Source organism: Schistocerca americana, chromosome 1 (assembly GCF_021461395.2).
Source record: "Schistocerca americana isolate TAMUIC-IGC-003095 chromosome 1, iqSchAmer2.1, whole genome shotgun sequence".
Lineage (NCBI taxonomy): Eukaryota > Metazoa > Arthropoda > Insecta > Orthoptera > Acrididae > Schistocerca > Schistocerca americana.
Window position 1 is genome coordinate 531486967 of NC_060119.1, and position 25664 is coordinate 531512630.

At 44.2% G+C, this 25664-nt stretch overlaps 1 protein-coding gene across 3 annotated transcripts in view; it reads left to right on the forward strand.

Moving 5' to 3' along the window:
- The window catches only part of LOC124605452 (inter-alpha-trypsin inhibitor heavy chain H4-like), a 120254-nt gene that overhangs the window by 54642 nt on the left and 39948 nt on the right, over positions 1 to 25664 (forward strand). For 2 of the 3 annotated variants that reach the window (XM_047137138.1, XM_047137155.1), the window contains exons 9-12: positions 1182 to 1525; positions 2847 to 3119; positions 12740 to 12833; positions 13464 to 13508. In XM_047137138.1, the coding sequence (XP_046993094.1) occupies positions 1182 to 1525; positions 2847 to 3119; positions 12740 to 12833; positions 13464 to 13508 (756 nt within the window). The remainder of the gene's footprint in view (positions 1 to 1181; positions 1526 to 2846; positions 3120 to 12739; positions 12834 to 13463; positions 13509 to 25664) is intronic. The other variant, XM_047137147.1, reaches the window with a different exon arrangement.

The window sequence follows — 25664 nt, forward strand, 5'->3', positions numbered from 1 at the left end:
CGCGACGAGAAACGCCTTTGCTTTAATGATGTCCACCCCAAATCCTGTATCATGTCCGTCACACTCTCTCCCCTATTTCTTGACAGTACAAAACGTGCTGCCCTTCTTTGACCTTTCTGAATGTACTCCGTTAACCCACCCAACAATACGCAAAAAGAAAACGGACAGGCTTAGTCTAGGCAGCCTCTTCAGTAGATCTGTTGCATCTTCTAAGCGTTCTGCCAACAAAACGCAATCTTTGGTTCGCCTTCGCCGCAACGTTCTTTCCATTTTAAGTTGTTCGTAATTGTAATTCCTAGGTATTTAGTTAAATTTACGGCCTTTAGATTTAACTGAATTATCGTGTAACGCAAGTTTAGCGGATTCCTTTTTGTACTCATGTGGATCATATCACACTTTTCATTATTTAGGACCAATTGCCAATTTTCACACTATGAAGATGTGTTTTCTAAATCGTTTAGGCTTTGTTTTGATCTTCTGATGACTTTGCTAGACAGTGAAAAAAAAAAAAAAAAGAACGTAAGACGGCTGCTCAAATTGTCTCCTAAATCACTTAAACAGTATAGAGAAGGAACAGCAGAGAGCCTATAACGTCACCTTGGGGAACGGCAGAAATCACTTCTGCTTTAGTTTATGACATTCCGTCAGTTAGTGCGAACTGCGTCCTTTCTGAAAGGAAATTACGAATACAGTCGCATAGCTGATACGATATTCCACAAGGACGCAGTTTCATTGCAAGCCGCTTATGAGGTACGGTCTCGAAAGCCCTTCGGAAATCTTAACTTAATTTTACTTGTTGTGCTAGGGTGGATTATAAAATAGGCTAGAAGAACCATGGCCGGCCTAAGTGACCGTGCGGTTCTAGGCGCTTCAGTTTGGAACCGCGAGACCGCTACGGTCGCAGGTACGAATCCTGCCTCGGGCATGGATGCGTGTGATGTCCTTAGGTTAGTTAGGTTTAACTAGTTCTAAGTTCTAGGGGACTAATGACCTCAGAAGTTGAGTCCCAAAGTGCTCAAAAAAAAAAAAAAAAAAAAAAAAGTACGATGTCTCAAACTCTTCAGTTCTCTTCCGTCCAGTTTTCCTACAGTTCTCGCTACACTTTCGTACAAACAGTGGTCAAACAGACATTCCAAACCGGGGAAATCGAGCGCACGAATGAGGTACGGAGCGGCTTGCAGGTACGGCGATGCACGACGCGCTGGAGACGGCGCTGCGGGTGTCACAGAAGGTGGCGGGGGCGGCGCAGCTGGTGCTGCTGACGGACGGACAGCCGAACGGGTCGCCGGACGACATCGAGCGCGACTTCAGCGCCGCCAACGTGGAGAGGGGAGCGACGCTGTTTACGCTGGCGTTCGGCGAAGACGCGGACTTCGGGTTCCTGCGGAGGCTGGCCCTGCGCAACGGAGGCTTCGGCAGGCGCATCTACGAGGCGGCGGACGCCCACCTGCAGCTGCGCAACTTCTACCGGCAGGTCGCGTCGCCACTCCTCTCCAGCGTCAACTTCACATACGGGGATGGACAGGTTAGCTCGAGAGCCTGACGCTACAGCTTCCACGTACTAGATGTTGCAAAAAATATTCATTCGATTTCCCTTCAATTCGCACTGTCTGATGGAAAGAATCCGAACATCTTAATGTAACGCCGAATTGTTTCATATCAGCACACACTCCGCTTCAGAGTGAAAATCTCATTCTGGAGACATCCCCCAGGCTCTGGCTAAGCCAAGTCTCCGCAATATCCTTTCTTTCAGGAGTGCTAGTTCTGCAAGGTTCGCAGGAGAGCTTCTGTAAAGTTTGGAAGGTAGGAAACTAGGTACTGGCAGAAGTAAACGTGTGAGGACGGGGCGTGAGTCGTGCTTGGGTAGCTCAGATGGTAGTGCACTTGCCCGCGAAAGGCAAAGGTCCCGAGTTCGAGTCTCGGTCCGGCACACAGTTTTAATCTGCCAGGGAGTTTCATATCAGCGCACACTCCGCTACAGAGTGAAAATCTCACTCTGGTAACGCCGAATTGTTCGCCAGATATCGCGAGAGGTGGGCCAGCCAGTATGTGAAAGGAGGCAGGGAGTATTGTGTTAATCAGCAAAGAAGCAGTGGCAGTAGACAGGGAAGGTGTGGATAAAAATCCTGCGTCACGATCGCAGATTTTCTTTACTGATCACCGGTTTCGGCTCATTACTGAGCCATCTTCAGATCAATTTGAAGTGTGAATCTGTGTGTGACACTCATTACAGATCATAGTATCTTTTACAGATAATTCGCTCTAGTAAAATGAAAAGTGCTAAAGTTAAAATCGTACTTGTTTATATAATCTGGTAATGTTAATCAATAAGCAAATATTGTTACAGTGCCCGTCTTGCCACACATATGTAAAAATATTCGATATTAATAATTGTTGCATCGCCCGTGTGGACGTAAACAAGAAATCATTTGTAATACTCGTAATACGAGCAAGTAAGTGTCTGTCTGACAGCTGTCAACCAACTCAGCCAGCTCAACTTGGGTTCGTGCACTAGCCTCTGTTCTTCAAATATGGGACACTCATGAGCCAAAACTTTATAACCACTGTCCACTGTGAGACTGATTGCTCCCTGGTGGCATTGCCAGCATGTGGCACGGTGCAGAAAAAGCCTGGAAAGTTTGTAAGGATGTTGAGAAATGGTTGTTAAGATAAACATTCGATGAGCTGCGCCGTTTTCGAGTTATTTGGCTTTGAAGTTAGCCATTCAGGTTTCTACACATTAAATTCAAGCAGCCTGCCAGATGCAGTATCACTTCCTTTTCTCAAACTGAACAAACCTAACCTCATATGGATTTCTCCTGTAGTTATGAGTGTGTGCCTGGCAGGTGGAGAAGGACTCCCTGACGCGGACCAGGTTCCCGACGCTGTTCCGCGGCAGCGAGCTGGTGGTGTCTGGTAGACTGCAGGCTGCAGCGCCACTGCTGGAGCCCGTGGTGGTGGGGGAGGGCCGGCAGCTGTTCAGGTCGCCGGCCAGGCTGGAGAAGGCCTCCTCTGGGGAGCGCCTCTGGGCCTTCCTCACCGTGCGCCAGCTGCTGGACATGGACGCCGCCACACCCAACCAGACGATCAAGGACAGGGCCAAGGAAATCGCTCTCAAGGTGAGTGTGCTTCAAGTGATCTGAAGCAATTTTGCTCAGATCTGTGTACGAGTACTACGTACTTACTGTGGTCAACTCATAAGCACCTTCATTATCGGTGAACTCTGGGAGATGATGTATTCGAAACATCATATTTAAAAAATACAGTGCGCTCGTATCAGAGGAAAACAATGCAACAAACCTGCTGCGTCCCTCACATATCACATGTAGAGCTCATGTAAGTAAGATAAGCACGAACACATGTATGTGTTGACAGTTATACAGTGTTTTCCAAAAACACGTCGCCACTCATAAGGTACTACATAATTGTAAACTTTATTTGTTGCAAGCTAGACATAACGGCTCGACTTACTTTGGAAGAGAGAATAAAGGCAGCAGCTTCGATGGAAGTGTCTTATCACCTTCAATAGAAAGGAAAACAATTCAGCAATGGTTTCATAAGGATTCTTCAAGCCGTTTAACGATCCTTCGACTGCATACAAAATTTGTGCACACTTGGTATGTGACCAATGACTGTAAAGGGAACAAGGGACGTCCAAGAAATATTTGAACATAACATCATAACTGTTCCAGGTGCAATGATTAGGAGTCCAGGAAAATAAAGTACGAGATTAGCATTGGAAACCGTAATTGCGCAGACAAGTATCTAAAACATTCTCCACATTGATCTGTGAATGAAGCAGTAGCACATTCAAATGATACAGTCCATATCTGACGCTGAAAAACTGCTCCTGCACGAGCTGCAGAAATGTTATGAGATATAACGGTCATACACCCTAATATTGTCTTTTTCACGTCAGATGAAGCCACATTTCATGTCAGTGGCAACGTGAATAAGCACAATTACGCCGTTTGGACTACAGACTATCTCCATGAAATACGAGAGTACATTCGATCCTCTCCGAAAAAGTACGATGAGGCATTTCAAAGTTTGGAGTTCTTGGTCCATATTTTTTTCAGTGATAAGACTCTAATGGTAAATTCTCACCTAGATATGTTGCAGACTTTTCAGAATGAGATTTTCACTCTGCAGCGGAGTGTGCGCTGATATGAAACTTCCTGGCAGATTAAAACTGCGTGCCCGACCGAGACTCGAACTTGGGACCTTTGTCTTTCGTGGGCAAGTGCTCTACCATCTGAGCTACCGAAGCACGACTCACGCTCGGTGAGTGAAAATCTCATTCTGGAAACATCCCCCAGGCTGTGGCTAAGCCATGTCTCCGCAGTGTCCTTTCTTTCAGGAGTGCTAGTTCTGCAAGGTTCGCAGGAGAGCTTCTCTAAAGTTTGGAAGGTAGGAGACGAGATACTGGCAGAAGTAAAGCTGTGAGTACCGGGCGTGAGTCGGGATTCGGTAGCTCAGATGGTAGAGCACTTGCCCGCGAAAGGCAAAGATCCCGAGTTCGAGTCTCGGTCGGGCACACAGTTTTAATCTGCCAGGAAGTTTCATTGCAGACTTTTGTTGTTACTTCCGGAAGATGGTGCACCACCACGTTATTCCTTAAAGATTCAACATTGGCTGGATGAAATATTTGGTAGAAGGTGGATTGGAAGAGGTGGACCTTTGGCGTGGCCACCAAAGTCACCCGATTTGACTCCATGTGATTAATGGCTATGGGGGATGGTGAAAGAAGGCGTTTGTGCCACAAGACCTACTGACGTTAATGGCCATAAAGAAGCCATAATACAAGTTGCCCGCTCTAAACCTAGGGAAATGTGTGTACGAGCTATGACCTGCGTGGCGAAAAGACTTTGCATATGCCTTGAGAACGAACGAGTGCAGGTCGAAGAAGTACACTAGTTTCATTTGGAATTGTGTATATAGTGTGTGCTTCTGTATTAAAATAAATAAAATAAAAGTAATAAAAACTAAAACAAAGTAAAAGTCAGTCACATATAAGTGGTAACACCTTTTCGTAGAACCCTTTCTCTGTACACGAATAGAATGGCCAGAAAGTCGCTAAAACTGATATAATGTACCCTTCGTCATTTACTAACTAGTGGCTTGCAAAGTGCAGGCTTAGTTGTAAAAGGGGAAGGAATCAAGGCTAAGGGTGTGTAGGAAGCTGCTGTGTGTGGGACAGCTTCAAGAATGTGGCGAGAAACGCGACCTGGCAAAGCCTTAGTGATAGGTGCCAACCGTTCCGCAAAAGCCTGCTTGCAAATTACTTTCCAGCATTAACTGAGAAACCCAGAAATATTCTACAACCCTCTGCATGTCGCATTTAAGCAATCATTCTTCCTCTGCTCAATACACGAACTGAAAATGAAGAAGCCCTACAATGGGAAGTACATTCTGAAAGCGTACCTTCTTATGTGCTTCTGTTTGGTTGTTATTCAATGATAGAAATACTCCGCGTTCTACAGAGCGTTATGTTCCGAGTCAATAGCTTCACATTAAGCTATTATTTTGAACTGCCGCAATTATCTGATAATGTACGAGTTCAATGTAACCCTGACACAATCTGATAATTTATTCATTCTCGTATCAGAAACGTACATGGAGGGAGTTTATTAATTCGTTACACAAACGTAGTGTCAGGCGGGAATAAAAATTGAAGGTATACTACATTCAGTGGTACGCCAAACACTTCTCTAAATTGTTTATCCTTCTCACAATTGAGGTTTACTTTTCTATAACTAATTAATGAACACACTTATCATACCCATTTCTGACTACGTTACTTTTTCTCGAAACTTCGTCACTTCTAATGCACTTCCTGTTCCTTGAATAGGTTCGTCTTTTGAGCAGCAGGCTGGACACAGTCGGCTCTGAAGCGTATGATGAACAGTTTGTTCTTCTCCACAGTCACAATGAATATCAGCCAGATCGGTGTAGCCCCAGCTTTCCAAATTAACCTTTGATCTGCCAACTCCAGATCTCAATCCATTCGAAGACTTCCAAGTCACCCATTTATCATCGTAGCCAGGAGGCAGACTTTCTGAAGTTCCTTGCTGACGAGGAGGAAGGGAGACCGTAGACCTCCATAGTTAACCCTAGCGTTTTCAATAGTTGTTCTACGTGCCGTCGATGTTCTATGTAAATTCCTCCTTGACTGCAGTCTTTGTGGGTGCACTTCGTGTCCATGCAGAGGATGGATTCTTTCCTGATAATGAAATTAATGGGAAAACGCAACGGATAACGCTCGAAAGGCAAGCTACCACAGAACACCATGCACAGCAGATGGAGCATGTACCTTTTTCCTTAAAATGCGATTTTTTATTTATCATTGTAAAGCAAACATTTATGGCCAACAAAACTCCTTCCAAACAACGCTTCAACAGGGGCAAATATTCTTTTAGGATAATTACTTCGTGGGAGGATGGTTTCAAATTTTCAATTAAAAAGACTCTCTTTATAAAATTCACACTTGTTTTGGAATAAAATCCATTTAAAATCAATCAACAGTTGATATCACAATTGGATCGAACCTCTAATCCACAGAATCAGTGATAATGCCTTCTATAAGGTGAGGTTGATGTCCTGGCAACGAGGGGACTTCGTCACACAGGAATTACCAACGAGTTCCAGACGGAATATAATTATTTCGCTCATCAGTATATATGGCACGGCATCTTACTAGCACTTGGATGCAGTTAGTACGACGCTGTGCTGGCACCCAGAACGAAGTACAGTCATCGGCAAATTGAGCAAAGTTACGACTTATAAACACCTATGTGAGAGCGCTGTAAAAAACATGAGCTAGTTGTTTTGCTGGCCTTTGATCACTCATATACAAAGGTATACCACGAAACTGAATAAATTTTGTATACAGGGTGTTACAAAAAGGTATGGCCAAACTTTCAGGAAACATTCCTCACACACAAAGAAAGAAAATATGTTATTTGTACATGTGACCAGAAACGCTTACTTTGCATGTTAGAGCTCATTTTATTACTTCTCTTCAAATCACATTAATCATGGAATGGAAACACACAGCAACAGAACGTACCAGCATGACTTCAAACACATTGTTACAGGAAATGTTCAAAATGTCCTCCGTTAGCGAGGATACATGCATCCATGGAATCCCTGATGCGCTGATGCAGCCCTGGAGAATGGCGTATTGCATCACAGCCGTCCACAATACGAGCACGAAGAGTCTCTACATTTGGTACCGGGGTTGCGTAGACAAGAGCTTTCAAATGCCCCCATAAATGAAAGTCAAGAGGGTTGAGGTCAGGAGAGCGTTTGGAATTGGTTCGCCTCTACTAATCCATTGGTTACCTAATCTGTTGTTGAGAAGCGTACGAACACTTCGACTGAAATGTGCAGGAGCTCCATCGTGCATGAACCACATTTTGTGTCGTACTTGTAAAGGGACATGTTCTAGCAGCACAGGTAGAGTATCCCGTATGAAATCATGATAACGTGCTCCATTGAGCGTAGGTGGAAGAACATGGAGCCCAATCAAGACATCACCAACAATGCCTGCCCAAACGTTCGCAGAAAATCTGTGTTGATGACGTGTTGCACAATTGCGTGCGGATTCTCGTCAGCCCACACATGTTGATTGTGAAAATTTACAATTTGATCACGTTGGAATGAAGCCTCATCCGTAAAGAGAACATTTGCACTGAAATGAGGATTGACACATTGTTGGATGAACCATTTGCAGAAGCGTACCCGTGGAGGCCAATCAGCTGCTGATAGTGCCTGCACACGCTGTACATGGTACGGAAACAACTGGTTCTCCCGTAGCACTCTCCATACAGTGACGTGGTCAACGTTACCTTGTACAGCAGCAACTTCTCTGACGCTGACATTAGGGTTATCGTCAACTGCACGAAGAATTGCCTCGTCCATTGCAGGTGTCCTCGTCGTTCTAGGTCTTCCCCATTCGCGATTCATAGGCTGGAATGTTCCGTGCTCCCTAAGACGCCGATCAATTGCGTCGAACGTCTTCTTGTCGGGACACCTTCGTTCTGGAAATCTGCCTCGATACAAACGTACCGCGCCACGGCTATTGCCCCGTGCTAATCCATACATCAAATGGGCATCTGCCAACTCCGCATTTGTATACATTGCACTGACTGCAAAACCACGTTCGTGATGAACACTAACCTGTTGATGCAACGTACTGATGTGCTTGATGCTAGTACTGTAGAGCAATGAGTCGCATGTCAACACAAGCACCGAAGTCAACATTACCTTCCTTCAATTGGGTCAACTGGCGGTGAACCGAGGAAGTACAGTGTATACTGACGAAACTGAAATGAGCTCTAACATGGAAATTAAGCGTTTCCGGACACATGTCCCCATAACATCTTTTCTTTATTTGTGTTTGAGGAATGTTTCCTGAAAGTTTGGCCGTATCTTTTTGTAACACCCTGTATATGGTGTCTGTTCTATCGGACAGACCCAAATTCTCAACGTACACCACCCGCCACGGATGTAGTGCCCCTGCTCATTAGGCTCATTACTCACGGCATCTCGCCGATTCCGTTAAGGGTTCGAGCTTCTTGTGCATCTGTACTGAAACTAATGAGGCTAATGAGAAAGGGCACTACATAAGTAGTGTGTGGCGTAAGTTGAGAATTTGGGTGTGACGAGACGCGTGCTGGGGTAGTCCGCGCAATTGTGGTGACCGCTGTGCCCGCTCTTCAGCACGTATGTCTAGTAAGTAGCGGATCCAGGTTCGAATTCCAGCCTGGCACAAATTTTCAACTCGCCAAGTTGATATGCACCAATGCTCAGTAGCAACTACTTTCTTTCATTCCTTGGTGTGTTGAATAAACTTTGTTGTTCGACCAACGTTATTTCATACGGAATATTCTTCAAATTAAATTATTTGTACACAGTAAGAAGGTACAAAGTAAATTATTGGCCACATTGGTGCATGTCTGATACTATCAAAACGACGGGAGTGGGGGTGGAATAGGCTTGAAGACGGGAAAACGACATGAAATTAGCATGTGGTGTTATCTTAGTCACCGTACAGATTTTATAATCAGAGTACACGATTATTCTGCAATTCACAATTAACTGCCTGCTGATGGTTCGTCGAAACACCTTCAAGATACTTTTCTACCGTTCAAATCTCGGACAGCGTGAGAGAAATGCAAACACTTAAATCTTTCCGTGCGAGTTCCGATTTTTCTTACTTCATTACGATGATCATTTCTTCCTACGCAAGTGGGCGCCAACAAAATAATTTCGCGCTCTCAGGAGAAATCCTGCCGCAGTGAAAAATGGCTTTGTTTTAATGACAGCCACCCCAATTCGTGGCACTCCCTTATTTCGCGGTAATAAAAAACGAGCCGCCTGTCTTTGAACTTCTTTTATGTCCTCCGTCAATCTTGTTTAATGCGGATTCCACATTACATAGCAATACTCCAGAACAGGGTAAACAAGTGTAGTATAAACAGTCTCTTTAGTAAACCTGTTACATTTTCTGTTCTTCCAATAAATCACAGTCTTTGATTTGCTGTCTCCGAACATTATCTATGTAACTATACCAATTTAAGTTATTCGTAACTGTAATCCCTAAGTATTTAATCGTGTTTATAGCGTTAGATTTGTGTGGTTTATCATGTAACAGAAATTTAGCGGATTCTTTGTCTTGCTCATGTGGATGACTTCACACTTTTAATTATTTAGAGTCAATTTCCACTTTTAACACCATTCAGATATTTTGCCTAAATCATTTTGCAATTCGATATGATAATCTGATTATATTACATGACGATGAATGACAGCATCATCTGCAAACAATCCAAGAGGACCGCTCAGATTGTCTTCTAAATCGTTGATGTAGAACAGAAATAACAGAGGCCCCATTACACTTCTTTGAGGAATACCAGATATTAATTCCATTTTATTCGATGACTTTCCATGCTATATTACAAACTGTGCTCTTTCTGAGTGCAATCACGAATCAGTCACACAACTAAGACTATATTCCATCGGCACGCAATTTAATTAGAAGTCGTTAGTGACCTACGGTGTCAAAAGCCTTCTAGAAATCTAAAAATATGTAATCAATCCGACAGCCCCTGTCTATAGCAGTCATTACTTCGCAAGAATAAAGAACTAGTTGGGTTTCAAAGGAAAGATGTTTACTTAGTCCGTGTTGGCTGTTTGTCAATAAATCATTCTCTTCGGGGTAATTCATAATGCTCGAGCACAAAAAAATGGTTCAAATGGCTCTGAGCACTATGGGACTTAACTACTGTGGTCATCAGTCCCCTAGAACTTAGAACTACTTAAACCTAACTAACCTAAGGACATCACACACATCCATGCCCGAGGCAGGATTCGAACCTGCGACCGTAGCAGTCGCGCGGTTCCGGACTGCGCGCCTAGAACCGCTAGACCACCGCGGCCGGCTGTTCGAGCACAGTATGCATTCCAAAACACTACTGCAAATCGATGTTAGTGATATGAGTCTGTAATTTAGCGGATTCTTCCTATTTCCTTTCTTTGGTATTTGTGTGACTTGAGCAAATTTCTAATCTTTTGGTACGGATCTTTCTACGAGCGAGCGATCGTATATGGTAGCTAAGTATGGAGCTATTGTATTAGCATACTCTAAAAGGAACCTGACTGATATACAATCTGGACCGCAGGCCTTCCCTTACTTAGGTGTTTTAAGGTGCATCGCTACACCGACTATTCCTCACGGGCTATACTTCTAAGTTCCTCATGTTGGTAGCTGTTCTTGATTAGAGTTCTGCAAATCTTCACTTCGTCTTTTTTTCTGAAGGAATTTCAGAAAATCGTGTTTAGTATCTCTGCTTTAGTCGCATTGTCATCAATAAATAACCATTGATACCGCCCAGTGAAGGTATTGATTGCGTTTTTGGGTTTTCTGCCATGTTTCAAGACAAAGTTTCGTTGTGAAAACCATTAAAGGCATCTCGCGTTGAAGTCAGTTCTAAATTTAAAGCTGCAGTAAAACATCGCCTATCTTGATAACTTAGCTTTCTTTTAAGTTTGGCATGCTTCTTTCGTTGTTTTTTCAACAGCGTTCTGACCCATTTTGTGTACCAAGTCGGATCAGTATCACCTCTTATTCATTTATTTCGTATATCTCTTACTTTCCATCGATACTATTTCTTTGAGTTTAAACCACATCTAATCTACGCTTACATAGAGAGACTATAAGGAGTGGTGAATGTCTCTTACAAAGGTGTCAAGCGAAATTTTATCTGCTTATTTGAAATAGGTGTATTTTGCGTTTGTTTTTGGTGGGTTCGGCTGTTACGATATTCAGTCTAACTATGACAACTTTGTGGTCACAGTTCCCTGTATCTGTCATGATGCTTCCTATCTGGTCAGGATTTTCTGTTGCGAAGAAGTGAGATCAGGTGTGTACAAGATAAACTACTTCCGACAGTGATAAACACTCTATCACCAACTGTCTCTATTCTATCCTTCCCGAACACGTTTAGGTCCTTTGTAAAGATTTCGGCTGAACTCATTTCCGTAACTATAACAATTTGAGTTTCAGTGCTTTCTTTTAGCGCTTGGAGCTCTGGTTCTTTTCGAACACAGCTTCGACAGTTTACTACTGCAGTACTGATTGTTACTATGTCTATCCTCGTCCTGTGTTCGTCCTGCACCCTTCGGAACTAAAGCCCTTGCTGCACTTTCTCGAGACCCTCTAACCTAAAAAACCACCCAGTTCCCTCCACACAGCCCTGCTACCTGTTTGGCCACTTTCCGCATGTAGTGAACTCCTGATGTGTTTAGTGGAACCCGGAAATCCGCCACCCTATGGCGCAAGTTAAGGAATCTGCAACCTACACGGTCGCAGAAGCATTTGAGCCTCTGATTCAGATTCTCCACTTGGCTCTGTACCAAAGGACCACAGTCAGTTCTATCGAATCTCGCCTTCATTCACAAGCAAGACTGGCAGTCTTTAGCACTTCAGCAAGCCGCAATTAGAGTCTCTTCCAATCCAAAGCGACACAGATCGTTAGTATCAACATGAGCCACCACCTGCAGCTGGCTGCACCCTGTTCCCTCCCCGACAACCGGGAGCACCCGTTCCACATTTGGAACACTTGGAATGACTCCTCCTGCTATGCACACAGAGTGCACACTGGATTCCTTCTGCTCCCTCACACCCATATCCCTAAGTGGCCCCATTACGCGTCTAACGCTGGAGCTCCCAACTGCCGGCAGTCTCACCCTCTGAATGATGCTGAGAGGCTTTCTCTGGAACAGGGCGATCGACTTCATTTGGCTCAGGGACTTCGTCAGCCACAGATAGTAGCTGAAACCTGTTCTTCAAGCGAACTGGGTACGCCACACCATGGGACGACCCCCCACTCGACCACAGGTGATAGCAGTACCTGAGGCGGCCACAGTAGCAGATTGGTGGAGGAAGATGTGGCTCGTGCTGAGCGTCCCTCTAATCTCCCTGTCTGGCGCCCACAGTGGTACCCATTTGCAACAGCCCCAAGATGCGAGACCGAAGCCAACACTGTCTGGAGCTGTGAGTGAAGGGTGATCAACTAGACTCTCATATTTAACACAGCAATCAATGCTCTTATCCATACTAAAGACGGCCTGATAAATACGCAGACTTACACGAAATATAGGAGTTGACGCTAATGAACGCTGGACTCTAGAATGAGACCAACGATTAGAAAGATGGCACTGTGGCGTGTTTCAGTACTCCTTCGTGACTCCCGTGACATCATTGGTGGTGGTGAAGCCTAACGACACGTCTGCTGTGGACCTGGAACGTGCTGGAGGGAACCGAAGAGGTGAGTATCTTCAGCTCAATCGCAAAGATTTCGTAATAAACCACTCCCAAACTAACAACTTTCACAGCATCTTATGTTTGACATGGTGGCTCTTTGCCGCGTCATTTTAAAGAAATAAAAGAAAAAATTGCCATTTGATGACAGATTTCATACCTTGGAATATCAAAGTACTTATCTGTCGAAAAATGTAACTCTGTTGTGAGCATTTCAGGAGCTTGCTCAACAAACCAAAAGTTCTTTTCGCTATTAGTGTGTTGCTAATAGGTGTACTCTCAACTTTTCTTCTGTTCAGAACACAAGATTTCAGCAATCATTTACATCTACGCTTATGATCCTGTGCTCGTGCTTCCACTCTGTGAGATGTGCAGGATATATTCAAATAACGTTCAATGTTCGATCGAGAAAATTAAGTAATGGCGAAACAGTCTATTCCTCGAGATAGGACACGTAATACATAACTCAATTTTTGGTCGAAAGACGTGCTGCCATACTTCAGAGAACTCACTAACACACCTTATTAATTATTCGTTGAGTACAATGGCATATAAGTGCGGCCATGCTTTAGAGAACTTTCTAATACGCCGTACCGGTTATCGGTTTAGTAAAATGGTATGTATCTTTTAATTACAGGATACCCAGCGCGTTCAGCTCTCCGCCTTGGATACTCTGCTTCACGTAAGTCGTCTTTGATACTGGTCCTGTACGCTAACATGTCTGATAAAATAATTTTGATTGTACACCTTCTACTTTCAATGTTTCCGCCACGATAGCTGAGTGACCAGCGTGACAGAATATCATGCAACGGGCCCGGATTCTAATCCTAGGTGGGACGGAGATTTTCTCCGCACTGGGATTGGGTGTTGTGATATCTTCATCATCATGTCATCCTTGTCAACACGCAAGTCGTCAAAGTGGCGTCAACTAAAATGACTTGCACTAGGCGAACGGTCTACCCGACGGGGGTCCCTAGATAAATACACATTCATTGCTTTCGATGTTACTGTACACCTCGTTAAGAAGAAGTCCTCTTACAGCTGATAAAACTGTTGTTTTATTGGTAAACAACCTGTTTTGCGATCTGTAATCCCAGCATCAGAAGCAACGTACATGGTACAGAGAAATATACAATGTCTCAACTTTGTGGATTATTGAAATTAATAAAGATAATATCTTGCTCACAATTTTAAAAGGTCATAGGTGCACCAATCGCTCCTAGTCAACGTATATTATTCATTGAATTTTAGCTACATTACATTGACAAACGAAGGGTGACCAAGACGTGATCCATTAATTTCGTTAATCTTACTGGTGCATGGATAATGTAGTTTCAGATCCTTGTATTGAGATTTGCCAGCATTTAAAAGAAGAAAAAATATTATATATTGATGGGACGCTAGAGAAAATTTTTAAAGGCCAATGGGCTTTAAAATAGTAATTACTAAGGTGATTAATTGGGGCCAGTGCAACTTACGGTGTACGTTGGCACAAAGAGGAAATTTCTTACAGGTGCGATGGGAGGGCACCACGTTTAACGAAGAGCGGAAGCGGCCCGCACAAGCGACTAAGACGGACTAACAAGCTGAATGCTGGGTCGCTCGCCGGCCGGAGTGGCCTTGCGGTTCTAGGCGCTACAGTCTGGAGCCGAGCGACCGCTACGGTCGCAGGTTCGAATCCTGCCTCGGGCATGGATGTGTGTGATGTCCCTAGGTTAGTTAGGTTTAATTAGTTCTAAGTTCTAGGCGACTAATGACCTCAGAAGTTAAGTCGCATAGTGCTCAGAGCCATTTGAACCAATCGCTGGGTCGCTCCCTTTACAAGCCAGGTTATTTCTGAATGCTACTACGTACTATTACTTAGTCATGGAAACAACCAACTTGCGAGAATGCCATAGTGCTTTAATTCTAATTGATTATTCAACGTGAACTGTGCATTCTCATTTTTATGTATAAAAATTGTACTTCCATTAACATATTCTAAATATGGGTTTTTTCTTTTTCATAAAGTATTTTTAAACTTTTTAATGAACTTGTCACTCTGTGTTCCGTTTCACGTAAGTGTGTTTTTAATGCAGATCGGGGCTTACTTACATTAAGGTGTTCTTGAAATATCTTGCGAAATGACCTACCAGTTTGTCCTATATACACTGAAGAGCCGAAGAAACCGGTAAACCTGCCTAATATTGTGTAGGGCCCCCGCGAGCACGCAGAAGTGAAGCAACACGACGTGGCATGGACTCGACTAACGTTTGTGGCAGTGCTGGAGGGAAATGACACCATGAATCCTGCAGGGATGTTCATAAATCCGAAAGTGTACGAGGGCTGGAGATCACTGCTAAACAGCACGTTTGCAAGTCATCCCAGATATGCTCAATAATGTTCATGTCTGGTGAGTTTTGTGGGCGCCGGAAGTGTTTAAACTCAGAAGAGTGTTCCTGGAGCTATTCGGCAGCAATTATGGACGCGTGGAGGCGTGTCGCGTTGTCCTGCTGGAATTGCCCAAGTCTGTCGGAATTCACACTGGACATGAATGGATGCACGTGATCAGACAGGATCCTTACGTACGTGTCACCTGTTAGAGTCGTATTTAGACCTATCAGCGGTCTCATATCACTCCAACTGCACACGTCCCTCACCATTACAGATCTCCTACCAGCTTGAACAGTCCCCTACTGAGATGCAGGGTTCGTGGATTCATGAGGTTGTCTCCATACCCGTACACGTCCATCCACTGGATACAATATGAAACAAGATTCGTCCGATCATGCAACATGTTTCCAGTCATCAAGAGTCCAATGTCGGTGTTGACGGTCCCCGGGCGTGGCGTAAAGCTTTGTGTCGTGCAGTTATCAAGGGTACCGAGTGGGCCTTCGGCTGCGAAAGCCCTTATCGATGATGTTTCGTTGAATGGTTCGCACGCTGTCACTTGTTGATGACCCAGAACGGGCATCTACAGCAATATTCGGAAGGGTTCCACTTCCGTCGCGTTGAACGATTCTCTTCAGTCGTCGTTGGTCCCGTTCTTGCAGGATCTTTTTCCGGCCATAGCGATGTCGGAGATTTGATTTTTTACCGGATCGCTGATATCCACGGTACACTCGTGAAATGGTCGTGTGGGAAAATTATCGCTCGTGCGGCAACTATAACACCATGTTCAAACTCATTTAAATCATGATAACCTGCCATTGTAGCAGCAGTAAGCGATCTAACAACTGCGCCGGATGCTTGTTATATAGGGTCCGCAGCTCGTCGTCATGCGGTAGCGTTCTTGCTTCCCACGCCCGGGTTCCCGGGTTGGATTCCCGGCGGGGTCAGGGATTTTCTCTGCCTCGTGATGACTGGGGGTTGTGTGATGTCCTTAGGTTAGTTAGTTTTAAGTAGTTCTAAGTTCTAGGGGACTGATGACCATAGATGTTAAGTCCCATAGTGCTCAGAACCTTTTGAACCATTTGAACTTGTTATATAGGAGTTGCTGACCGCAGCGCCGTATTCTGCCTGTTTACATATTTCTGTATTTGAACACGCATGACCATACCAGTTTCTTTGGGGCTTTAGTGTATTTCTTAGGACAATCATTGCATGTAATGCGGTATAAACCCGCCTCATTATATTTATCGCAGCTTTTCCCTTCTGCCTGAGTTTTGCTACCTAGATCCGAGGTCGAAGCATTATAAGATCTGTCTCTGATCCGCTATGGGAAAGAGCATTTTTCTTTTTTAATATATTTCAGGGCACGAAACCAGTCGTATTTCGATAAAACAATAATTTTATCAGCTTTTATTGGAAATCTTCTTAACATCATGCTGTTCAACAGCTTCAGATGCCCAGAATTTAAAATACATTGGGCATCTATCTTCACAGCCATGTTGATTTATCATGCAAATGTTCCAAATCATGTCGGAGATAGTCAATGCAATTCGGACAATAGGCTCTGAGTTGATTAATCTGTCAACTCTATCTGGTTCTGTTAAAACCAAATACAATGAATCTTACTTTGTGGACAAAACTATTACACCGATACAGTAAGTTGCTACTGTAGGAAGCAACCTATTTATTTGTGTTCTTCACCACTACAGACTATTGTGTGAATAGCTGAAACATGTCATACTTCCTCTAAATTATGCGTATAATGATGGTGTCTCATATGTATACCACCCCATTGGTGTCCCACAGTTGGTAACGGAATCGCAAGTTTCTATTAGACGCCGATAATGGTCACACAGGATCTGGCGGACCCAATGGTGCACGCCCACTAACCCATGCCTCCAATGACTCTGGGCTTCGTGGCGTCTGCCGCCGCAGTTTAGGACAGCCAGCGGCAGCCACTCAGCCCTCTTGCACTTGGAGCCTCATGGCTATGACACCATCGTTTGTGTTTTGCTATTATACGAAACAAACAAACAGCATCTGAACAGGCCAGACGCCGTGTCATTCTCAACAGGGACGTGGTGCGGGGTGGAGGGGGGGGGGGGGGGGGGCACGTGGTCAGCACTACACTCATCCAGCCGTTTTCATGACTGGTGCCGCTACTTCCAGTCAGGTGGATGCTCAGTTGACTTCACAAGGACTGAGTGCAGCCCGCTTGCCAATAGCACTCGATAGACCCGGACAGTGCTAAACCTCGGTGACCTGACGGGAACACCTATCTACTTGAAAAGTGGCCGCATTGGTACGCCTGTCTAACGTTAGTAATAATGTTACAGGTTTTTCACTTTTCCACATTTATTAAAGCGTGTTTGTTGCGCACTGCTTCGTTCGGATCACACCGACTGTCACTGACGTGTCTCTATTTCTGTTCCTGCGAGAGGCGGGTGATTTACAAGTGCTACTATCGTAACCTTCAATCCCACAAACAAAATAGGTAGCCAACGATGTGGACAGCAGGAGCGAGGACGTTGGCTGAAACAAGTTGGACAACTATTTTCGTTCGGGTGCATAGCTTGATGAGTTCTCAGAAGTGAAACTACTACCAGAGAACGACCATTCGGCTGCACGTGAAGTTGCGCTGCTCCGTCCTCATGCCTGTTGCCTTTAGTGCTTAGGGAAGGGAAGTTCCCGGGGACCGGCATGTTTACCGAAGCGCTTCGACTTTCCTGATACGCTTACGAGGCGTGACTGCCGTCGCCCCAGCGGTGAGGCGGATACTACGGACTGAGCGTTCCAACCGCTTTCTGTTCCTCGTGCGAATTCTAATGCCTGAGCAATTCTAACAAACTCTTCTAAGGAAAAATCAGGATGTCCTAAGGCCTGTGTGGAAATGTCCCTTACCTGGGTAAACATAAAACCCTTATAACTGAGTCTGTATACAATTTTTGACATGTTTCTTCGGAGCATAGAAATTCACATCGACAACAAAGATCCTGAAGGTCTGTGCCACAGTCCTCATACGATTCCGACTGCCGTTTACATCGCTGGTAAAATTATAACATAGCACACGCTACTTGGGATTGATGAACCTAATGATCCAATAAAACTGTAAGAAGTTCAGTTAAAGACATGTGAGGATTCTTCGTGGGCACAGCTTATGAAGCACCACAAACACACTATGCAAAGGCCGCGAAAGAAAAAATGTGTGCATAGGGTACCTTGTAAGCAGCAAAGTGGAGGCTGAGACGGCGTAAATATGTTTAAAAGTCGTTAACGCCGTTACTGCAATTTCCAGCGTGATGCATGCAGTCTAAAATAATGTTCTTCAGAACATAATCAAGGAATTCAGTCCAAGGCTCTACACATTTCTGCAGAAGGAAAGCACTTCGAAAACTTTATGTATTAAATTTCAGTTTGTCTGCTATTACGTAAATATGAAAACAAGACTTACTTTGTCGTCGACAAAAACATTCCTATTTTTGCGCCACTGTATGTGTACGTAGTTAAACTAAGTTTATGAAGGGTTGACCTGACAGAAAGAGAATACAGCACGCCGAAACAAAATCCACGCAAGTCCAGAAACGTAGCCAGTTGTAGTCATAGAATAGCAGGCCGGTGTACGAATGTTTCGGTAGGCATGGACTGAGTGAAAGTGACCGCTCCAGCAGACTATCACAGTTAGGGATCACGAGATCCCGCCACGTGATATGACGTGAGGTTCATGGGTGTGACGTATGTGATACCGCCGCTTACGGTGAACTGGCGTTGACTGTGGCGTCGCCTGTAGCGACGGACGGGGGGAGGGGGGTCATGGCGATCTCCGACTTCTGCGGTAGTCTCATATCGCTGGGTGACAAAAAACAATTAAGCTTAAATTAAAATGGTACCACAATTCCGTTTAGTGGATTTCATATATTACACAGATATATTTAAAGTGGCTGCAGTCCATTCTAGGAGATTAGCGCCTAGGTTCTCTTGTGCTATGTTCCAAGAATAATAAAATATGTAGAAACATTAATTCACCATATGTGCTTTATTGGTAAACATCGCTCACACAATTCACAGAAATCACGATTCGCACGATAAAAAAGTGTCAGCTGTATTGTTTCATAGTTACCAACTTAATTTTGCCAGATATTCACAAAAATTACATCAGTGGTAGGTCACGCGACCCACACTAGTAACATACTACAATGAACTGCTGTTGGTGTCTTTAAAAAGTGTTCATACAGGCGTGTCGAGCCGGCCGCTGTGGCTGAACGGTTCTAGGCACTTCAGTCCGGAACCGCGCTGCTGCTACTGTCACAGGTTCGAATACTGCCTCGGGTATGGATGTGCGTGATGTCCTTAGGTTAGTCAGGTTTAAGCAGTTCTAAGTCTAGGGGACTGATGATCTCAGATGTTAAGTCCCATAGTGCTCAGAGCCATATAGACGAGTCCCTCCCCACCAGAGTACAGGATGTAAGGTCACTAAAACGATGTATAGGAATGAACTTCATAGTAAAAAATAAGCTCACTCGTGACAAGCAATACTTTGATTTATAATACTCTTAACACAAAAAAGATTGCCATTTGCAAATTATAACTGTTGGAATGTCTATAAAAGTAGTAACAACAATTCTTGAGACGTCTAGTTGTGCCATCTTAGCAAAATAAACAAAGTAATTTTTACAAAATTTTAAGTGACTGTAAAATGTTGTGCATCACCTTCAAGCATTTATCATGCTAATTCCAAAACTGGTCTTCAGATTTCATGCAACGATCTTATTTTCGAAATTATGGGTAACAAACTACTGAAATTAACATGTCCAAATATTTTTATATTGATTCTTCTGATGCTTTTGCAATCCAGTTGTAGGTATAAAACACGATCTTTTGTCCTCTACCTTACGTTTTATGTACACTCCTGGAAATGGAAAAAAGAACACATTGACACCGGTGTGTCAGACCCACCATACTTGCTCCGGACACTGCGAGAGGGCTGTACAAGCAATGATCACACGCACGGCACAGCGGACACACCAGGAACCGCGGTGTTGGCCGTCGAATGGCGCTAGCTTCGCAGCATTTGTGCATCGCCGCCGTCAGTGTCAGCCAGTTTGCCGTGGCATACGGAGCTCCATCGCAGTCTTTAACACTGGTAGCATGCCGCGACAGCGTGGACGTGAACCGTATGTGCAGTTGACGGACTTCGAACGAGGGCGTATAGTGGGCATGCGGGAGGCCGGGTGGACGTACCGCCGAATTGCTCAACACGTGGGGCGTGAGGTCTCCACAGTACACCGATGTTGTCGCCAGTGGTCGGCGGAAGGTGCACGTGCCCGTCGACCTGGGACCGGACCGCAGCGACGCACGGATGCACGCCAAGACCTTAGGATCCTACGCAGTGCCGTAGGGGACCGCACCGCCACTTCCCAGCAAATTAGGGACACTGTTGCTCCTAGGGTATCGGCGAGGACCATTCGCAACCGTCTCCATGAAGCTGGGCTACGGTCCCGCACACCGTTAGGCCGTCTTCCGCTCACGCCCCAACATCGTGCAGCCCGCCTCCAGTGGTGTCGCGACAGGCGTGAATGGAGGGACGAATGGAGACGTGTCGTCTTCAGCGATGAGAGTCGCTTCTGCCTTGGTGCCAATGATGGTCGTATGCGTGTTTGGCGCCGTGCAGGTGAGCGCCACAATCAGGACTGCATACGACCGAGGCACACAGGGCCAACACCCGCCATCATGGTGTGGGGACCGATCTCCTACACTGGCCGTACACCACTGGTGATCGTCGAGGGGACACTGAATAGTGCACGGTACATCCAAACCGTCATCGAACCCATCGTTCTACCATTCCTAGACCGGCAAGGGAACTTGCTGTTCCAACAGGACAATGCACGTCCGCATGTATCCCGTGCCACCCAACGTGCTCTAGAAGGTGTAAGTCAACTATCCTGGCCAGCAAGATCTCCGGATCTGTCCCCCATTGAGCATGTTTGGGACTGGATGAAGCGTCGTCTCACGCGGTCTGCACGTCCAGCACGAACGCTGGTCCAACTGAGGCGCCAGGTGGAAATGCCATGGCAAGCCGTTCCACAGGACTACATCCAGCATCTCTACGATCGTCTCCATGGGAGAATAGCAGCCTGCATTGCTGCGAAAGGTGGATATACACTGTACTAGTGCCGACATTGTGCATGCTCTGTTGCCTGTGTCTATGTGCCTGTGGTTCTGTCAGTGTGATCATGTGATGTATCTGACCCCAGGAATGTGTCAATAAAGTTTCCCCTTCCTGGGACAATGAATTCACGGTGTTCTTATTTCAATTTCCAGGAGTGTATTAGAAAACATCATTTATTTGGATTTTGATATTTCACTGAGGCGTCTTCTGGCCCTACGTGATAAAGTTTTGTTATAAGTCAAAAGAGAAGGTTCCTGATTATACCTATTACCGTACTGCGATCTTTAGTTGTTATAGATCCTAAGTTTTGGTATCATATATGAGGTAATGAATTTACCTGCTTACAACATTCGAAATATATGTTTGTTACAGAGATCTGAAAAAACAATTTCGCGTTTGTTTGTTATCCACGGAAGATGCAGTCAGCAATGTTGCGTCTTGCGTATAACAAAACTACAATTTACGCAGTGTCAAGTTAGGTTCGAATCAAAGAGTATGCCGCAAGGTGTTGCAGACGACTTTGCTCCCATAATCGATCAGTTCCATTATATCTCAAGCTGCGATAATTCCATACCGCTGTCGGTGTCGATTATAGCAGTAAAGTCATCAGAAAGACTATTCTGATATTGTGATTTCTCATGGAAGCAAGACTTAAGAAAAAGTGACATACATTAATAGGTCTTGTCCATCCGGAAAAAGAGTAGGACAATGTAAAATGGGGCAAGACGTTTGAAATTCTCAGAAAAGAGAAATAAACTGTACTCCACACCACATGTACGAACGCCAAGAGGGAAAAATATAAATGGGAGACGAAGAACGAAGTGCTCGGGTAAAAAAAAAGAAAGTAAGACAAGTGTGCAGTCTTTCATTCCTACTATTCAATATATGCATCGAAGTAACAATGACGGAAATAAAAGTAAGATTCGGTAGTTGGCTTAAAATTAAGGGTGTGAGGATATCAATGACAAGATTCAGTGATGGAGTTGATTATCCTCCTTCAAACTGAAGAACAATTACGGAGCGTGTTGAAAGGAAGGAGCAGTCTGATGAGTACGGAATGACTGTTGGAAAAAAGGAAAAGAAGAGAATCATTGCGTTTGCGACGTGGCGCTTTAAAAGGATGTTGAAAATTAGATGGACAGATTAGAACTAAGGAGGTTCAGCACCGAATAGGTGAGGAAAGGAGAATGTGGAGAACATTGAGAAGAAGAAGGTGACAGGATATGTTTTAAGACGTCAGTGAATAACTTCCATGGTACAAGACGAAACTGTAGATGGTAAATACTACAGGGGAATACGTAGATTGGAGTACATTAAAAAAATAATTGTCGATCCTTTGTCTAGGGATGGCGTCCTTGACTAATAACCAAAACGTTCTCGGTCCCTGGTTCGAACCTTGCCACTGCTTACATTTAGAATAAATGGGAAAAAATAGGAGAGGGAGTAGAAGAAAGGTTTGTGGAAGAACATGGGATTGGTAGTAGGAACGAAAGAGGAGAGAGACTAATTGAGTTCTGCAATAAATATCCGTTAGTAATTAATAGGGGATACTCTGTACAAGAATCAAATGAGGAGGTACACTTGGGAAAAGCAGGGATATACTAGAAAGTTCCTGTTAGATTACATCACGATCGGGTAGAGATTCCAAAATCAGATATTGAATTGGAAGGCGTACCCAGGAAAAGATGTAGACTCAGATCAGTGATAAAGAGCAGGCTAAATTTTAAGAGACCAGTAGGGAAGAATCAATGAGCAAAGAAGAGGGGTACGAAAGTAGCAAGGAATGAGGAAATACGCTTGAAGTTCCCTAAGGAACAGCTCAGTAAGCATTTCGATTCAAGAGGAATGGAGGTATCTGAAAACGGCAATCACAGAAGTTGAGATTAAAAACGTTGGGACTGTTAGAAGAAAACGTGGATAGTAGAAGAGATACTGCAGCTGATCGATGAATGAAGGAAGTACAAAAATGTGCAGGAAAATTCAGGTGTCCAAAAATACAAGTCAATTAAGAGCGGAATAAACAGGAAATACTGGGAAGCTAAATGTGTAGAAATCCAAAAAGGAATGATTGTCAGGACTGACTCAGCATGCAGATAAGTAAAAACAGCCTCCGAAGAAATTAAAAGCAAGAACGAGCCCATTAACAGTTCAGTAGGAATTCCAAGAGAGCGGGTAGGTGGAAACAGTACACTGAAGACCTCTATGAGGGTGCGCTCATGCGCCTTTCTTCCACTCCTTCCCTTACAACCGCATTCCAATACCTATGATTATTAGATTTCATCTCCCTTTACGTCTTCTACCTTCATTTTCTGCTGTCGACGTCGGCATATATACCTGAACTATTGTTGTCGTTGTTGGATTGCTGTAGAATCTGATGGGAATAACCTTGTCAGTGAACAGTTCAAAGTAACTCTCTGTTCTACCTTCCTATTAATAACGAATCCAATTTTGGTTCTACTGCTTTCTGCTGCTGTTAATATTATCCTGTCTTTTTTCTATTTCACTTCACTGACGCTCAATATATCCAGATTGAGCCATAGAATTCCCCTTTTCAGATTTTGTAGCTTCCTCACTCATAGAATGCTACACTTTAGTTGATTATTCAGTCTTTTTCTCACCTCCCCATTGGCCTCCCCTCCCGGAGATCCGAATGAGGGACAAGTCCGGAAACTTTTGCCAATGCTGATATCATCAGGATACTTTTCAATTACAGGCCAGATGTCCTGTGGAAACATATTAAGCGCGGTTAAGTCATAGGTAACAGGAGAAATACTCGTATTTCAGTTGATCGACGAAAGAAGGAAGAAAGTGATCGCAGGAAAATTCAGGAATACAGAAATACAAATGACTTAGGAATGAAATGAATAGGAAGTCGAGGGAAGCTAAGGCGAAATGCCTGTGTGAAAAATGCGATGAAACTGAAAAAGGAACGATTGTCGGAAGGACTAACTCAGCTTAAGGAAAAGTCAAGACATCCTTCATGAATTCCACTGTTAAATGCAGAGAAGAGAGAAGATAGGTGGAGGGCTGCTGTGAGGGGGAAGACTTGTCTGATGGCATGATGAAATAAGAAGAAACAGGAGTCGACGGGGAAGAGAGAAGAGGATCCAGTACTAGAATAATAATTTTAAAAAAAGATTTGGAAGACTTAAAATATAACAAGATCGGAAGGATAGATGACTTCCGTCGGAATTTCTAAAATCATTTGGGGGCGGAAGGGGGGGGGGATGCGGGGAGTACAGACAAAACGAATATTCACGTTGGTGTGTACGTTGTATGAGACTGAAGATATGCCATCAGACTTCAGGAAAAAAAAAAAAAAAAACATTATCCACATAATTCTTAAGATTGAAAGACCCGACAAGTGCAAACTTAACAGTTCATGCAGCTAAGTTAGTGACAACAATAATATACGGTAAAATGGAAAAGAAAATTGATCTGTTAGATGCCTGTCACTTTTGCTTTAGGAGAGGTAAGGCACGAGAAAAACAATTCTGACTTTGCAGTTGATAATGGAAGCAACACTGAAGAAAAATAAAGACACGTTCGTAGGATTTGTCGACATGGAAAAACGTTGGACGATGTAAAATGGCGCAAAGCGTCCGGAACTCTGAGGAAAATAGGGGTAAGCTACAGGAAAAGACGGGTAACGCACAATATGTACAAGAACCAAGAGAGAACAATGAGAGTGGAAGATCAATAAACAAGTGGACGGATTAAAATGAGTGTAAGGCTGGAATGTAGTCTTCGCCCTACTGTTCAGTGTATACATCAAAGAAGCAGTTGGCCGGCCGTTTTGGCCGAGCGGTTCTAGGCGCTTCAGTCTGGAACCGCGCGACCGCTACGGTCGCAGGTTCGAATCCTGCCTCGGGCATGTTTGTGTGTGATGTCCTCAGGTTAGTTAGGTTTAAGTAGTTCAAAGTCCTAGGGGACTGATGACCTCAGATGTTAAGTCCCATAGTGCTCAGAGACATTTGAACCATTTTTGAAGAAGCACTGACGGAAATGAAAGATTCAAGAATGCGATTAAAATTCAAGGTGAAAGGATATCAATGACACGATTAGTTGATCACACTGGTATTCTTAGTGAAAGTGAACAATAATTATAGGATGTGTTGAACAGAATGAATACTCTACTGAGTAGAGAATAAGGATTGAGTGTAAGTGGACGACAGACGAAAGTAATTAGAAATGGCAGAAATGAGAAATTGGTGATCACGATGAAGTTACGGAATTCTGCTACCTAGGCAGCAAAATAACCCATGACGGACGGAGAAAAGACTGCACTCAAAAAAATGGCTC